At 34.9% G+C, this 17,113-nt stretch overlaps 2 protein-coding genes across 2 annotated transcripts; both read left to right on the top strand.

Moving 5' to 3' along the window:
- The first annotated feature begins 8,123 nt into the window (after positions 1 to 8,123).
- On the top strand, positions 8,124 to 10,292 carry LOC129903117 (glutelin type-D 1). The gene is made up of 4 exons (XM_055978612.1): positions 8,124 to 8,185; positions 8,351 to 8,568; positions 9,114 to 9,834; positions 9,925 to 10,292. Exons 2-4 carry the CDS (start codon positions 8,373 to 8,375, stop codon positions 10,076 to 10,078), a joined length of 1,071 nt encoding a protein of 356 aa, XP_055834587.1. The 5' UTR covers positions 8,124 to 8,185; positions 8,351 to 8,372; the 3' UTR covers positions 10,079 to 10,292.
- A 754-nt stretch (positions 10,293 to 11,046) lies between these two features.
- Positions 11,047 to 16,975, top strand: LOC129904705 (DNA repair protein RAD51 homolog 4). The gene is made up of 10 exons (XM_055980282.1): positions 11,047 to 11,181; positions 12,885 to 12,964; positions 13,052 to 13,167; positions 13,247 to 13,328; positions 13,508 to 13,639; positions 14,812 to 14,922; positions 15,023 to 15,101; positions 15,482 to 15,552; positions 16,320 to 16,469; positions 16,678 to 16,975. The coding sequence occupies exons 1-10, from the start codon at positions 11,094 to 11,096 to the stop codon at positions 16,711 to 16,713; spliced, it is 945 nt and encodes a 314-aa protein (XP_055836257.1). The 5' UTR covers positions 11,047 to 11,093; the 3' UTR covers positions 16,714 to 16,975.
- The last annotated feature ends 138 nt before the right edge of the window (positions 16,976 to 17,113 follow it).

Raw genomic sequence — 17,113 nt, 5'->3', positions numbered from 1 at the left:
CCATCGAACGACCATTTATAAAATGTATTTTTATAATAAAGAAAACGAAGGGCTCGTCGTCGGATCTCTGTCCTTCTTCGAAGGTTCCATAACACTTTGTTGTCGCCAATCGTCAATTTCAGCCTCCGAAGTGGCGATAACTTATTGAAATTCTTCTTTATGCTCATCGGGAGGCGGGGTTGTCCATCATTGGCAAACCACAACTTGCATTTCATCAGGCGATACTAATGCAGAAGTCAAAGCTGCCAACTCATCAGCCTTTTTATTTTCCTCTATTGGGACATGTTGAATTGTCATCTTTCCAAGCAATCCTATCATCTTTTGGGCATAGTTGCAGTATGGGATTAACTCGGGCTTTTTTACTTCATAATTACCCAAGACTTGATTGATCACCAACTTGGAATCCCCAAAAACTTGTAGTTGCAATTATTTTATATCAATGGTCATTTCAAGCCCAAGTAAGAGTGCTTGATATTCAACAACATTATTGGAGCAGTGTTGTGTTAGAGTGAAGGAGTACGACAAAACTTCTCCATAGAAAGTGACAAATATCACTCCAGCACCGGCTCTTTCACGATGTGTAGCACCATCAAAATACATCTTCCAAGGTGGCTGAATTTTTAATAGCATTGCGTCTTCATCAGGTAATTTATCAGATAACTCCCAATCATTCGGAATTGGATGATTGGCCAAGAAATCTACTAGCACTTGTCCTTTTACTGTCTTTTGAGATATATACATAATTTCAAATTGTTGAAATTGGAGGTATCACGTTGCTAGTCGATCACTTAAGATAGGCTTGGACATGACAAACTTAATAGGATTAGCTTTAGAGATAAATTGCACAATATGAGCTTGAAAGTAATGTTTCATATTCTGAATCGAGAATACGAGTGCCAGACATAACTTCTTAATAGGTGAATACTTGATCTCATTTTGTGTCATCATTCTACTCAAGTATTATAGGGTATTTTCTTTCCCTTCATTGTTTTTTTTGTGCGAGGAGTGCTCCTACTATCCTTTCTTGTGCTACAATGTATAAAATCAATGGTTTTCCAGGTATAGGAGCTACAAGTACTGGAGGCTTCATCAGATAAGACTTTATATTCTGGAAAGCATTGGTACAAGCTTGGTCCCATTCAAAAGGAACATCTTTCTTCATAAGGCGACTGAATGGTTGATATCTCCCAGTCAGATTAGAGATAAACCTCCTAAGGTATGCTAATTTTCCTTGTAAGTTTTTTAACTCATGAATATTTTTTGGCTCAAACATCTTCAAAATAACGTCTATCTTATCTTGGTCAATCTCGATTCCTCGATGTCGAACAATAAAACTGAGAAACTTTCCCAAAGTAACTCCAAAGGCATATTTTAAAGGGTTCATTTTGAGTTTGTATCTTCGAAGTCGTTCAAACACCATTCTCAAATCCTGCAAGTGGTCATCACTCTTCCTTGATTTTACCACTAAGTCATCGACATAACACTCAATATTTTTATGAAGCATGTCATCAAAAATATTCTGCATGGCTCGTTGATAAGTGGCTCCAGTATTTTTTAAACCAAAAGTCATTACTTTGTAGCAAATTATACCTTTAGGAGTGTGAAATGCAGTAAGTTCTTCAACCTTTGGTGCCATGCAAATTTGATTGTATCCAGATAAACCATCCATGAAAGACATTGTCTCATATCCAGTCGTGGAATCAATCATAAGCTCAGGTATTAAAAGAGGAAATTCATTCTTAGGGCATGCATTATTAAGATCTCTAAAGTCAACACAAACTCGGATTTGGCCATTCTTCTTTCTTACAGGTACAATGCTCGAAATCCATGTAGGATATTTGACTTCACGAATAAAACTTACTTCAATGAGCTTGTTAACTTCAGTTTCGATCAAAGAAACCAGTTCAGGTCTAAAGCGATGTTGAGCTTGTTTAACAGGACGAGTCCCTCGTTTCACAGCAAGATGATGAACTGCAACTTTAGGGTCTAATCCTGGTATCTCTTTGTAACTCCAAGCAAATACATCCCTAAATTCCATAAGCAGCTCAATATATTTCTTCTCTTCATCATCATCTAGTGAAACACTTACATATGTAGGCCTTATATTATCATCAATCCCAAGATTTACTTCCTTCAATGCATCAACAATATTTTTTACCCCTTTCTCGAGTTCAGGAGGCGCATCTTCAGCATCTTCATCTTCTTGAGGGTCACCATCATTAAAAGATACGTGATGACATGCATGAATATCAACAAACCCATCCTCAATTTTTGCATATAGTGAAGTACTTTCCTCGTGACAAATTGTGATGTGATTTGATGATCCCACACTTTCTTCATCTTCATCTCTCTCCCTAGTGTGAACTATGGTGTGAGTTCTTGCTCTCAGGACATTTCCACATGAAACTACAAGTTTTGTTTCTCGCCTCATTCTAGAAGGAATCAAACTGGGGCAATTCTTGGGTGAATTATGCTTTTGAGCATGTACCCGTTCTTCCATCATTCTATAATTTTCTTGGCGCTTGTATTTCTTCGTCATTGGTCCCAACCGATCAAATACTGAAGTTTTTGGAGTTTATTCGATAAGCTGATCAAATGCAGAAACATTAGACGTCATGACATTAAGTCGATCAAATACAGAAGGCTTCTTGTTGAACATCATAGGTTCTTCCACGGGGGTAATGTAGTTGATGCTCATCCTTTTTATAAAGATTCGAACTGGCGACGGTTATTTGTAACCCAAGCCTTCACGCAATTGCTTGACAACATACCATCTCTCTATCATCATCCTTTGAGTTGGATTTAGGCCATGATTTGCTTTTTCAATAACTTCATTTGGAAGTTTTCCTACTTTAAAAGCTTCATTGGGATTGTACCCTGCTTTCACCAATAACTTATATGCATTTGGGTCAAAACCCTCATTTGTACGCTTTTTAGGAAGTGATTCATATGAATCATGATTTGATGGTCTGACAAATCCTTCTATCATTTTTGAAGGTGATTTGATTGTTTCAATTTGCTTGATAGGAAATGTCAACTTGCTTCTCTGCAACTCAGAGGGTGGTATCTTGACCTTGTTTTTCTTTGTTCTCATGTATCCATGGCCTTCCTAACAAGATATTATACGAGGTCTTTGAGGCAACAACATGCATCCATGCACTCGAATGCATATATCCCATCGTTATATCTAATTTGATAGCGCCAATGGCTCTCTGCCCCCTTGGTTAAATCCCTGAATCATTAGACGACTTTCAGACATTTTATTTATCAAGATTCCAAGTTCCTTCACAGTGAGAATAGGAAGAATATTAACCCCAGATCTGTCATCCACCATGATCCTATTTACTTTATGTCCACGCACAAAACCTACCATATATAAAAGATGATTATACAACACTTCACCCAATAGAAGATTATCATTAGTGAATGTAAACTTCGCATCACAAATGTCCACTTCTTCAGAGTGAGACTTGATAGGGCCTTTATGTGATGGAAGTAATGATGGTGATGAGTCTTCTCCCATTGTCTCTTCTTTATCAATGTTACAACATGAGGCCTTGGTGTCACAATGAGAAATATTTTCACGGAACCAACTGGAAAGAATTCTTCTAATGTCACCGGAGAACGTTGCTTTTGATAGTAATTCCCCCTAACTTTTGACTTTTTCATATTCCTCTTTACCCTTTGAGTTTTGGATAGTTTTTTCATTTTTGGTCTTGTCACTTGCTTACTTGGCTCTCTTTGCAAGTTCGTTTTACAACGTCTTCGTCGTGTTACTAAAATCCATCCCTCATCATTACTATAAGCACCGCAAGATTAATTTTCTTCCAGAGGTTTATCTTCCCCTATTACTTCATTCATCAAGGGAACGAGCGATGATGTGTTAACATCTATTGGCTCGAAGTCACCAAATTTAAACAGTTTTGGTGGTGATGTGGCTAAGACATTGCCACCATCATGTATTTTGACAAAGTTGCAAAGAACTATGGGATTGAATGAACTAAAAGTGATAAAGACTTGATTTGAACTCTCTTTCTCATCTTCAAGAAATATTTTTCCTTCACGGGCCAAGTCTATGATCTTTTCCTTAAAGATAAAATACTTTTGAATAGGATAGCCCATCAAACGATGATATTTGCAGTAATTTGGATCATTAGTCCTTCCAGCTTCATCTGGACGCTTCATTTCAGGTAGCTCAAAGAGTTTTAATGCCAGAAGCTCTTCAAAAATTGCTGGAACATCTGAGTCCAAGAAAGGATACTCTTTTGCCTGCATTTCCGTCAAAGTCAGTTTTCTACCAGTGTTATTCTAAAAGGTCGTGGTCTTCACCCTTTGATTCTTGCTTAGATTCGTAACTACTTTCAAAGGCATGGCATTAACATTCATCGACTCCTTATTTCCAAATTTAGGTGCTGATTTTCCTCCTTTCTTTACCTCCATTTTGTCTTTTCCCTTGCGAGGCCCATAAATAAGTGGTCCTTCAATCCCGCTTGCAGACATGCTCAATCCATATCATGAGCATGTGTGGCTAGTTCCTCAAATAAATTGGGTTTAATACCCTGTAGGATATAAAGAAGTCCCCAACTCATTCCTTGAATAACACATTTCTATTCCAGAAATTTCACTAAGCCTATCTTTACAATTGAGGATTGTATTTCTCCATCGGTTGATGAACTCGATGACAGGTTCATCTTTCCATTGACGTGTATTTGTGAGTTCAATCATGCTCATAGCACGCTTTGTGCTATAGAAACAATTGAGAAATTCATGCTCAAGTTGTTCCTAACTATCAATAGAGCCAACCTCGAGATTCGTATACCAGTCAAAGGCATTTTCTCGTAAGGAGCGCATAAATTGCTTGACCAGATAATCTTCATATGTTCCAACATTATTGCAAGTTTCAACAAAATGGGAAATGTGTTGCTTTGGATTTTCCTTTCCATCAAATAGTTAAAATTTTGGAGGTTAATAACCTGCAGGCATCTTCAAAACATCGATTCTTGAAGTGTATGACTTTGCATACGTAAATGATGACTTTGAAGACACGTCATACTTATCTTTGATAGTTTCCATAATTAAGTCCTTCAGTTGATGAATGAGAATTCCTCCTTCAGCAGATACTTGTAGCTCATCACCCACATTTATTTACTTTGTAACGGAATCTCCCTTTTTTTGTATCATCGGACATTTTCTAGGTGCATGACTTGATTCCCCCTCCATAATATTTTCAACTCTGTCCGTCAACTTGACAATTCGATTATCCTGATCTTGCACATATTTTGTTAGACCTTCAATTACCTTTGTCAAACTCACTAGTTGTTCTTCAACAGTTAAGGCATTAGTCATTATCGCTTGGATGGCCGTTATGGATGATGAAGCAAAGCATGGATTTTTCCTCAAACTGAAATTTATCTGAAATAAGTTACGTAGAGTGACTGGGGCAGATCTAGTGATCAAGACATCATCTTCATCTTGAATAATACAATTCCTTGTGTTAAAAAAACTAAGTCGAGCCAATGTCTTTTCAACAATATCAGTTATATTCTCTCCTTCTTCCAATTCATTTGGAGAGAATTTTTCCCCCTTTGAAGATGAAAGATCAAAAATAGGAAATGATGCGGACGACACTTGGAGTGCTTGTTGTCCTAGCAAGTTTGCTCTGTTCCTAGTGATGGGTCCCAAACTTCCCATAGTTGTATCCAGTATGTTCTCCACCTCAGAGGAAAACTTGGAATCAGTAGCCTTAGCAATAATAGTCCTAGAGTCAAACTTCTTAGATGTCATTTAAGTATTCTTGAAGTTTGATGATCAATGTAAAGAGATGAGAGGTAGAGATTGTCCCACTGGGCGTGCCAAAATTTGTAAATAACAAATTTTTGAGCCAAGAAAAATAAATAATCAAGACCGAAAAATTGGAGTAACAAAGTGTAATATTTGATTTCAAAATATAGTGTGTGTTACAATCTCTATGATAATCCTCTGATTCTTCAAATAATATGGAATATGTTGAACTTGAATTTGATTTAGAGTCAAGGGCTTGAATAGCTTGATCTTGAATCTTCGTCTTCAAATTTGGATTTGAATTATTCATCACGAACACTTGTATGGTTATGATGAATAATAAATATGAACAAATAACTTGCTCTTGAACTTCTTGATATTTTCCTTCGTTCTTAATCTTGAACTTCAACTTGAATTTGATTACTTGAACTTTGTAGCTTTGTAGAAAATTTATGGTCTTTGATTCACGAGCTCTCTTCTTGCTTCTTGTTCTTGAAAAACTCCCTCTTCTGAGAATAATGAGGACCCTTATTTATAGTTGTAGGGAGTGGTATGATGGTGTGATTTGATTGGTTGGTTTGAACTGACCAATCAGATTTCTTTGGTGAAGAGCTTTAATTTGATTGGTCAGAACATGTCATATATACACGTGATATTATTCTAGTGGATCATTTAATTTGACTTAGATTGCCACATAACTTTGACATGTGACATGATTTTAGTGGTTTATTTAATTTGACTTGGATTGCCACCTAACTTTAGCACATGGCATAATTCTAGTGGCTTATTTAATTTGACTTGGATTGCCACATAACTTTGACACGTGGCATGAAAATGGGCATCTAGGATGAGATGATATTGGCTTAACAAAGTGGGGTCATCTTTATAGCCCAAATCAATGGATTTGGATTTTTAATTAAATCCACATTTATTGGACTTAAATAATTGACCCAATTTTATTAATCCAAAATATTTATTTGGACTAATATATCTTGAATTTAATATAAATTGAATCATTCTATAAATTTATATTTAATAAATTTTAAATGATTACGGTCTCATTTTAGTTGTCATATTGCGCTTTTCAAAAGTCAATGTGACTAATTTTTAAAGTTAAATTATATTACTTTAACTCAATATTATAAAGTAAAAAATTAGTTATTCAAAAACTATACGAAAAGTACTATAAGTTATAATTTTTTTCATATCAATATGATAAAAAATATATCTTAAAATATTGATCAAAATTCATATATTGACTTTTAAAAAGCACAATATAACAACTAAAATGGAACGAAAGAAGTACATGATATTGGAGATGACAATAAAACTATTTAATGTTAATCAATAAACCATATAATGGTATTCAATAACAAATATGAATATTGGACACATATGATATGGATAATACTGAATATAAGGTATAAAAATTTTACATTTTCTGATATCCAAAAATTCATTGTAGGATTGAGTATCGGTTGGTTTACTTTTGAAGTTTATCTGTTCGACTTATCGATTATCGATTTGTAGATATATTAAAATCATTATAAAATTATTAAGATATTGACTTAACAGTTATCAATTTATTGGTTACTAATCATTATTTGTTCGGTTATCGGTTTAACCATTAGGTTTTGACACAATTTTTTTTATTGAAATAACTTAGGAACAAGGTGACAAATCAATTGAACCATTCATATTAGTTGACAGATTGCATCTTGCTTAGAAGTAAACACTGACACATTGTAAAATAACCGATAGTTTGAGACATCCAAAAATAAAAGTATGAAGCTAAATCATAAGTCAAGAACTTTATATACCAAATGGTATAAATATAATCTATTAATTTACTATCGGGTTATCGATTAACCCATTAACAAAAACCTTAAATCATTAAGAATCGATAATCTAATAATTAAAAAAACAAAAAACACTACCGAAATCGCTAAATCGATAACCCATTATTAATAAACCAATAACTTTTTTTCGATTTAAATTATAGATTTCGATTCGATTTTGAACAACTCTAGTTCATAGTACTAAATTTAATATCCAATTTGAAATTCATAACTTTTAAAAGTAAAATACAAAATTCAGTCCATATTTCAAAAATTCAAATTAAATATCTAAAAAAAATGGATACGGGACGTATGGATAATTATCAGTAAAAATATTTTCTTTAATATAGTGAATAGATAGATAATTATCATTAAATATTTATTTTTAATATATAATGGATAAGTAAAAAATGAATAGATGGATAATTATTAATAAAATATATTTTTAAGGATAAGTAAAACGGGATGGAAATTGGATAAGATAATTTAGTAGAGAGAATAAGTATAAGTTTATGGATAGATAATTATAAGTAATTAGCTTTGAATATTTCATACAAACTAAAACTGTAATTCCGCAATGCCCTGATTCATCTATAATTCTGTTAGATTACAAATTAAATTTTATTTAATCCTAATCCTACGGTATTTTAGTATGCAATTTGCCTCTATAAATAGCAAACTCCTCTATGGGTTTACAATCATTCTGATTTTCTGTTTTTTAATCTTTTCAGTGACTATAACACAGAGAGAGATATGGATATTGATCTAAACCCAAAGTTGGCTAAGCAAGTTTATGGAGGAGATGGTGGTTCTTATCATGCATGGTGCCCTAATGAGCTTCCCATGCTGAAAGAAGGAAATATTGGCGCAGCTAAACTTGCTCTTACAAAGAATGGCTTCGCTTTGCCTCGTTATTCTGATTCTGCTAAGGTCGCTTATGTTCTTCAAGGTAAGAATTTTGGGGCTTTTTTCGTTCTGATTAAATGGGGTTTCTTCTATTTTGTTGTATTAGAATTATCTGTTTCCTACTTGGGTTTTAATGAATCGTGATGATTTTTGTTGTTTTGATTCATGGGTTTTTCTTCAATTTTGTTGTTTAGACTAAATTCTTATTTGGGGTTTTGTTTTTTAAAATGGAATTTACTTGTTTGGATTTATGGGATAGATTAGTCTTGGATTTGATGGTTTGGGTTCATGATCTAGGTCTTGTGCGATCCATTTGTTACTATTTGATATGATGTTAAAACGGTTTGATCCCTCTTTTACTGTAAATCCTCGTTTTTTTTTATATTAAATGTTGTATCAAGTCAAATGGTGCCACATGAATCGGGATGTACAAAACAAAATTGGAAGTTTGTTTTCATCTATGTACATGGCTACTTTGTTAAAACCTTGATTCGGTCATTCATAATTGAGCAGCTTGCTTTTTCGTTATATACATTGGGTATAGATGTGTTTATTTTAGCCAATTATGAATCTGACTACATGGATCAGGTAGTGGAGTTGCTGGAATTGTTCTTCCAGAAAAAGACGAGAAGGTGGTAGCCATTAAGAAGGGTGATGCTATTGCCCTCCCTTTTGGTGTTGTAACATGGTGGTACAACAAAGAGGACCCTGAACTTGTGGTTCTCTTCCTTGGTGATACCAAAACTGCACACAAGGCTGGTTCATTCACTGACATGTACTTGACCGGCTCCAATGGAATTTTCACTGGTTTCTCAACTGAGTTTGTTAGCAGGGCATGGGATGTAGAAGAGAGTGTTGCTAAGACTCTAGTTAGCTCTCAGACCGCTAAGGGCATCGTGAAGCTGGATGCAGGCTTCCAAATGCCCGAGCCTAAGCAAGCCAACAGGAATGGCATGGTTCTCAACTGCGAGGAAGCCCCATTGGATGTCGATATCAAGGGTGGTGGAAGGGTGGTTGTTTTGAATACCAAGAACTTGCCATTGGTTGGTGAAGTTGGAACTGGTGCCGATCTTGTTAGGTTGAACGGAAGTGCTATGTGCTCTCCTGGTTTCTCATGTGACTCAGCCCTTCAAGTCACTTACATTGTGAGAGGAAGTGGTCGAGTTCAGGTTGTTGGCGCTGATGGTAAGCGTATTCTTGAAACACACCTCAAACCTGGTAATCTGTTCATTGTTCCGAGGTTCTGTGTTGTCTCGAAAATTGGCGATCCTGATGGCATGGATTGGTTCTCCATCATCACTACCCCCAAGTAAGTTTTTACATTGTTTTGTTGATGTCAAATTACAATTTCCTTTGTGCTAAAATAGATTCTAACCTATAACTATTTCTTACGTGACAGTCCAAAGTTCACAAACTTGGCTGGAAAGGTTTCGCCATGGAAGTCTCTATCCCCACAAGTGCTGCAGGCTGCTTTCAAGGTTTCCCCAGATGTCGAGAAGCATTTCAGCTCCAAGAGAACTGCAGAAGAGGTTTTCTTCCCACCACCAAACTGATCGATGGCGACCAAGTTTCTGTCCTTTAAACTCAGTAATAAGAGAGTAGTAGTTAGAGGTTTCGGAATTGTGGTTACTGTTCTTGATTTCCTTATGGTGTTCGGAACAAGATTCTTCGCGGCTCTTCGTTTTTTTTTTCCAATTATATCCTAATTTAATTGTTCTTTTGTTATCTTTAAATTTGATCAGCTATTAGATGCAAGTTTTTACCTTTAACAACGTTTATCTACTGGTGCTTATTTCTCTTTAAGCTCTCTCTCTGCTTGCTATATTCTGCTTCTTTTGTTCAATAGTAGTCATGATCAACATAAAGGGTGTTTGAAAAAAACATCTTTTTACCAAGATTTGCTCCTGTGAAGTGGAAGATACTAAAGGAGATCATCACTTTCTGCATTAAAATAAATTCTAAACTTTTCTCCAAAAATTAATCCAGAAGTAAACATGACACAGTGAACCTAGTAACTTTAGTCCTGTTGTATTCATCTTTTAAAAAATTATTTAGTTAATTTAGAACGAAATAAAATTTTAACTCTATAATTTTCAAATCGTGGCTTCGCACACTCACAATAAAGGCATTAAGATTTCTTGAACTTAGTAACTTTAGTCCTATTGTATTTCTCTTTAAAAAAATTATTTGGTTAATTTAGAACTCAATAGCTTAAAATAAATAAAAAATTTAATTCTATAATTTTTAAAGCATGGTTTCGCACACACCGCCAATAAAAACATTAAGATTTTTTGACTACCTACCAAATGAATCGAAAAAAATAACATTTTCAAATCTCTTATACATAAAAATTAAGATCTCTAATGAAAAAAAATTATAAATGAAACCAATTCTATTGCATGCTGGGTTTTTAGGTATTTTTCTTCCCATGTGTTTTTAGAAAGATTTCTTTTTATTTTTCATTTACCACCGTTTTGCAATTTGTATTTATTTTTATTTTTTTAAAAAAAAAAACGTTCTATTTCACGGCGTTCCCTCCATCTTCTTTATGAGAAATTGGAAAAAACAATGGCGTTATTGAGGTATTTGGAGTGTGATTACCCTTTAATCGACTCCGATTTCCGCAACTTCTGTGCTTCTCACGCCATTATTTCAGGTTTCCTTTTCATTATACTCTCATTTTTACCTCACTATTTCTTGTCCCTCCTAGTTTTTGTGGATTCCAAATATAAATATCTGTGCGGATTTAAAGTTTATAGGCTCCTGCAATAGTCTCAAATTGATTTATAATGATAACCTAGAAAAGAGGGGCAGCCAAGTGCATTAAGCTGTTCAGAAAAGGGCCCAACCTGTTTATTGTAGGCAGCCTTACTTGTATTTCTGTCAGAGGTCTGAACTCGTGACCTGGTTAAATGGCAGTAATTTTACTTGTTACTCCAAGCTCTCCTTCAAGAGAAACCTAGGAACATGTACCTAAAGCTTTGGAACTGCCCTGTGTATACGGGGCTAAGACTTAACTAGCGTTTAGCTATAGATTTAGTTAAAACTTGAAAAAAAAAAAGTTTTGAAGCAGGTTGAAAAATAGATTTGGGATTTTTTTTGATTTTTTTTTGATGTTTTGTGAGTTGAAGTGTGATTTGGGCTAGGTTTTGGAACTTAAAAACTTTTTGAAGATAAACTTTCAAAAACTTATCAAATTTCATGAACAAATAATGTTTTCAATTTTGAAAATCTACTCTCAAAATCTACAGTCAAACGGGAGTTTAGTTGATGTCATTTTTAGAGGGCTAACTTCATTCCAATATCTTAATGGTAATCTGATTTTGCGAAAATTACCCTTTTAGACTACAACTTTTATGCCACTTAGCCCTAAAAGATAAACAACTGATTTTGTAAACTTATGTTGCTAGAGCAGTTTCATCTTACCCGAGAAGTGATAGTACTTTCATATAGAGGGAAGCTCATTTTAGATTGAAATTTTGTACTTTTGATATGGAGGAGCATGTATTATAATTATATCAGGGGTTCTTCCTCTCCCTCTTTCAGAAATTGCTGGATGATGTATATTTTGGCAGTTTGGTTTGATTGTGTGAGTAGGGATGACCAACAACAATGGTACTACCTTTAAAATGACAAAATGGTGCAAGACATGGGTTCGAACCATGTCACAGATAAAACTCTAGTATTTAAATGGAGAAGGGTGGAGGAGTGAATCAATTATCCACCTAGTATTGAACCATGAGCCAACTGGCCCTCAAGAATTTCACTATTATCAAGAAAATAACGAAGATGCCAAGGAGTTTGGTTGTTGGCCGTTGGTTGAATTCCCATCCATATGTTATTGTTTAAGGCTGGTTCTCATAGTTGACACTGCCTGCCCAACTCCATTTTACCTGTATAAGCTTTTTTAAAGAATTTGGATGACACTATTGAAAGAATTTGATCCTTTTGTATCCAGAATAGACAGTTTACTGAATCTTTTGGATCCTTTTGAAATAATTCTAGCGTTAACAATTGAGATGTACTCCATTCTTTCAAATTTTAGTGTCCCAGTTGGTTTGGATACCACTATTAAGGTAAAAGTTAAAGTTTTACTATGGATCCAGAAGTGGAGATAAAGTCTTGTCTTATTTGAAAATTTTGATGTTGCTTAGAACAAAACTGGGTCCTAGAGCACCTTTTAAATAAAAAGAACTAAAAGTATTAAGAATTGCAGTGAAAAAAGTGTTCCTAAAGGGCAGGACATAATTCTCGGATGCCCTCAAATAGAAAGTAAGAAAGTTAATTTGGAACATTGGATTATGAATAAAATTGAATTTATGTATTTGTCATATTGTTTTTGTTTTTCTGTTTTTGCAGTTGAAGATTTTCTTCTGCATGATCTTTATGTGTTAGTGATTTCAACTGAACAGCATCATAATTCTGAGAGATTGAAGGAGGTTTGATCTGCCACATATGTAGTTTTCATAAATCTGTTTTTTGGTATTCCTATAATGATCTGAACGTTTTTTTTACTCGTAAAATAGGGCATCACTCAGGTTCTGAGTATCATTAACAAACAGCATCAACCATGGGTTGATGGTCAGGAGTTGTTGGATGATGCTTTACAGAATAAGCACTTGTTACCTACTGGATGCAGAAGGTAACAATGCTTGAACGCCCGATACTTTTATAGCTTCCTTAACAGTAGATGACTGATGAATAAGACTACTCTGGATCAGCATAGATACATTTCTTCATGGTGGATTAAGAGAGGGATATCTAACGGAGCTAGTTGGCACATCATCCTCTGGTAAAACACAAGTAAGAGTGTATTGATAATTCGAGGTTTTTTTTTTTGACATGGAGGTTGTGCTGATTTTGATTTTTGTTTCTCAAGTTAGAAAAATCTTCCGACTATTGAATTATGAAGCATGTTTCATCTTTGAAGCCTCTTTTGGCTCTCAATTCTGCTACTGATTCAAGATTATATTTTTGTCTAGATTTGCTTACAAGCTGCTTCAGCTGTTGCAAAAAGCTGGGGCAAAATCGTTTTCTTGGACTCTGGAAATTCTTTCTCTCCAAAACGTGTTGCTCAAATTGTCACTCAGACATCAGATCTTTCTGCCTATGAGGTCAAAACTTTTCTAGCCTCTTTTGTTAACCTTATTTGTATATGTTAACATTGTCTAAATTTACCAAAGAAACAGATTTGTAGATCCTTTCATTCTGTGACCTTCCTTACCAGATTTTATTATTTATTGCTGGTGAAGATGGACTTCAATTCAGTTTGCAGTTTCACAAATCTTTATGTGATCAGAACACCAAGTATCCAGTGAAAGTTAGGGTGGCGTGGAAACTTTTGGTTAAGATTACTAGATATTTTCTGTGTATGACTGCACAATTTCTATCTTGGACATTTTTGGCCAGTCGAATCCTTAGTCCCCACTTTTGTAATTCATTGTAGTTGATTTTCTTCATGATCATAACTACTCTAGCTCTGCCATAAAAACATGTTTTTATGTTGTTTGATACATAATAAATTGCACCAATCCATCTGATTATTGTTTATGATTCATAATTCGTGTTGAACAAATTTGAATAGGAGAACCATGCTGTAAAAAGTATCTTCTTTGGAGAATATCTGTGGTGCTAATTAACAGTAGGAAATAAAGTCAGCAGCCGACAATTTTTCTACGGATGACATGTGAATCAATCTATTTGTTGTTACAATCTATTGTACCTTGATTATCATGTTGTTTTGTTGTAGTTCTGTTTTGTTACTATCTGATGTTATTGTTACTACTTTTGTTATCATCTGTTGTTTCTTGTACTTCCGTTACTTCTTGTTTGGGACTGTTTTGGATTGTTTTTCCTTGAGCCAAGGGTCTATTAGAAACAGTCTCTCTACCTCAGAGGTAGGGTCGTAGGGGTAAGGTCTGCGTACACTCTATCTTCCCCAGACCCCACTTTATGGACTTCCCTAGGTATGTTATTGTTGTTGTTGTCGTGTTGACATGTGAATCAAAAGGTCTGGTTTGCATAGATTCATTATCCAATTTGATTTTCACTTCTCTTAGTAGGTCAGATAGAGTATGCTTCATCTGTCTCAAATTCAGTTGCATTTGATGCATTGTATATCTACTGGAAGTTACTTTTGATCAGGATATGCATGACATAAATTTTATGTACATCACTGGAGATGTACTGTGCACATTATCATTTGTCCAGCATGAATAATATGGCTGTTGAGATTATCATGCAAGTTGGTGTACCCAACTTTTCAACACCATCTTCTCTTTCTCAGGTGGACAAGGCCCTTCAACAAGTAATGAACAACATAGTATGTTTGTCAGTGTTTGACATTTTTACACTGTTTGAAGTGCTTCATCAACTAAAGAACAATCTCAGATCTCAGGTTTTTGGAAATACAAGTCTAGTTTCTCTACTCTCATCGCCTTTTCCCTAGATTAGGTATAAGTCCTCTGGGCACTTACTTATGAGGATATGATATGCAGATAGATCAGCACATAAGAATGCTTATCATCGACTCAATATCATCACTCATTACACCAATTCTTGGAGGTGGTGCACATGGTAATTTCTCACTGTAGGATGAACTGATTATTGTATTAATTTTAGATTATTCTTATTTTCAGCCTTTCTTAAGAAATTTAAGAATTAACTTGTAGTTTAAAGTTATTCTAGGAATTTCGTTTTCATTTTTTAAGGTAACTTCTTGGTAAATGAGAACCCTGATTGGGTTAGATTCTTTTTTTTCTAGTATTCCTACTAGTTTGGATTGAGGCATAGTAGTTGATGTATGCTCTCAGATGTAATGTTATTTTTTGTGTGTGAGTTCTCTTTCTTCGATTTTCTTCAGTTGAAGAGTATCCACATATCAAAATGAAACATCCTTCTTGATAACTGATACTTGACGTAACAACTAAAGGGATTGTTCCTTCTTTGTGAAACAGGACATGCTTTAATGGTTTCAGCGGGATTTTTACTAAAACGATTGGCGCATGAACATGATATCTCCATTTTGGTAAGTTTGGCAGTAATGTAACATCAACATGTTCTCTTTGTTTCAGCGTTCTTATTTCTCTTTTCTATTATCTTTAATATCTTTGTTTCAGCGTTCTTCATTCTCTTTGCTATTACTTTGATATCTATTATCTTCATAACATGAGCTATATTATCTGATAAGGATTATTTTTCCTTTCTCTTTCTAACTGGATCAGTTTATTAAGCACATAAGCCATAGATATGAGCTTGTCAGGTTGTAATGTACTTACCATAGGCTCCTATTGATCAGTTAGGTTCTTAAAAGGCACTTTCAGCTTTGTGCTGATCCACATGGTTCGTTTTAGACTCAACAAGTAATTCTAGTTTAATATCCTTGATCCCATATCAAGCCGTGAAAACAGTCTCTTGCATAAATATAAGGTAAGGTTTCATACGATAGACCCTTATGGTCTGGACCTTCCCCTGATCCCGCACATAGCGGGAATTTTAGTGCACCGAGCTGCCCTTACCCATGATCCCATATTGTCCACCTGAACTTTTCTCAATAAGTGATAGAGTATTCTAGTTCTACTTTCACAACAGCAGTCAAGTTTCTTGATATCCAATCGGAGCCAAGATTTTCACTAATGAGATTTAAAATATAAAGAAGTAAACACACGAAGAAGTTAAGGGGATTCAACGTCTATCATATATACATAAAAAGTAATTTTGATCTTGTATATATTGTGTAAGTTTCCGATAGTTCCACCCCTGTGTGGACCTATAATATTTACCCTTCTATGCTAGGTCACGAATCACATGGTGGCTGGTGAGAGAGGTACTTCCAAGCCAGCACTTGGAGAGAGTTGGAGGAGCATTCCGCATGTTAGGCTTCTGCTATCCAGAAACCACACTAGGAATATCAGCAGCATATCAGTACTTAGACACCCACATATGGTATGTTTCTTACAAGAACAACTATATTGTTTCAACTAGGTTCTCACTTCTCAGCACCTTATTGTACTTCATTTCACTAATCATCAACCGTAACACCTGACTCTGCAACATCAGTTCTTAATTCTGGATTTTTGGTTTTATAAAGCTATAACTAAACACCATCACCGTGTCATGAAATCATATCTCTAATAGTGAATGTTTCATCCAGGCTACTGGAGATAGAGTGGAGTTCAAGTTACAATGACATTAGGCTTTATAGTGCCTGAGATTTTTATCAAAAGTATCAACTTGATGCTGCTGTATTGTGAGGGAAATGTCAACTAAGGTTTCTGTTGGGGAAAAAAGGAAAGATATTCTAACATTCTGAGATGGAGAGTTACTCCTACATAAAATAGACTTACATGCTTTTACTTTTATATACGTTGCGTTCTGGTTCGTTTTTGTAATATCGATCAGAACGCTCTTGGACTAAGGTAATATTAATATTATTGTGGCATTTTGATAAACCTATCTACTAAATATAGACCCCACGTTGTGGGATTTCACTGGGTTGTTGTTGTTGTTGTATCTACTAAATATAGAGAACAAAATTTGCTCTTTTTAACCAAAATGGGGAACTGATGCTGCCATAACTCTCGGCTAGA

The sequence above is a fragment of the Solanum dulcamara genome, chromosome 9, assembly GCF_947179165.1.
Source record: "Solanum dulcamara chromosome 9, daSolDulc1.2, whole genome shotgun sequence".
Lineage (NCBI taxonomy): Eukaryota > Viridiplantae > Streptophyta > Magnoliopsida > Solanales > Solanaceae > Solanum > Solanum dulcamara.
The sequence above is the reverse complement of the archived record's forward strand: the minus strand, read 5'-3'. Positions and strand labels throughout refer to the sequence as shown.

Excerpts from the sequence above, each read along its gene's own strand:
- LOC129903117 (XM_055978612.1), top strand. The coding sequence starts at position 8,373 with ATGGATATTGATCTAAACCCAAAGTTGGCTAAGCAAGTTTATGGAGGA. Across the intron at positions 8,569-9,113 it reads GGTCGCTTATGTTCTTCAAG|GTAGTGGAGTTGCTGGAATT; the intron begins GTAAGAATTTTG and ends TACATGGATCAG. Across the intron at positions 9,835-9,924 it reads TCCATCATCACTACCCCCAA|TCCAAAGTTCACAAACTTGG; the intron begins GTAAGTTTTTAC and ends CTTACGTGACAG.
- LOC129904705 (XM_055980282.1), top strand. The coding sequence starts at position 11,094 with ATGGCGTTATTGAGGTATTTGGAGTGTGATTACCCTTTAATCGACTCC. Across the intron at positions 13,640-14,811 it reads CAGATCTTTCTGCCTATGAG|GTGGACAAGGCCCTTCAACA; the intron begins GTCAAAACTTTT and ends TCTCTTTCTCAG. Across the intron at positions 15,102-15,481 it reads TCTTGGAGGTGGTGCACATG|GACATGCTTTAATGGTTTCA; the intron begins GTAATTTCTCAC and ends TTTGTGAAACAG.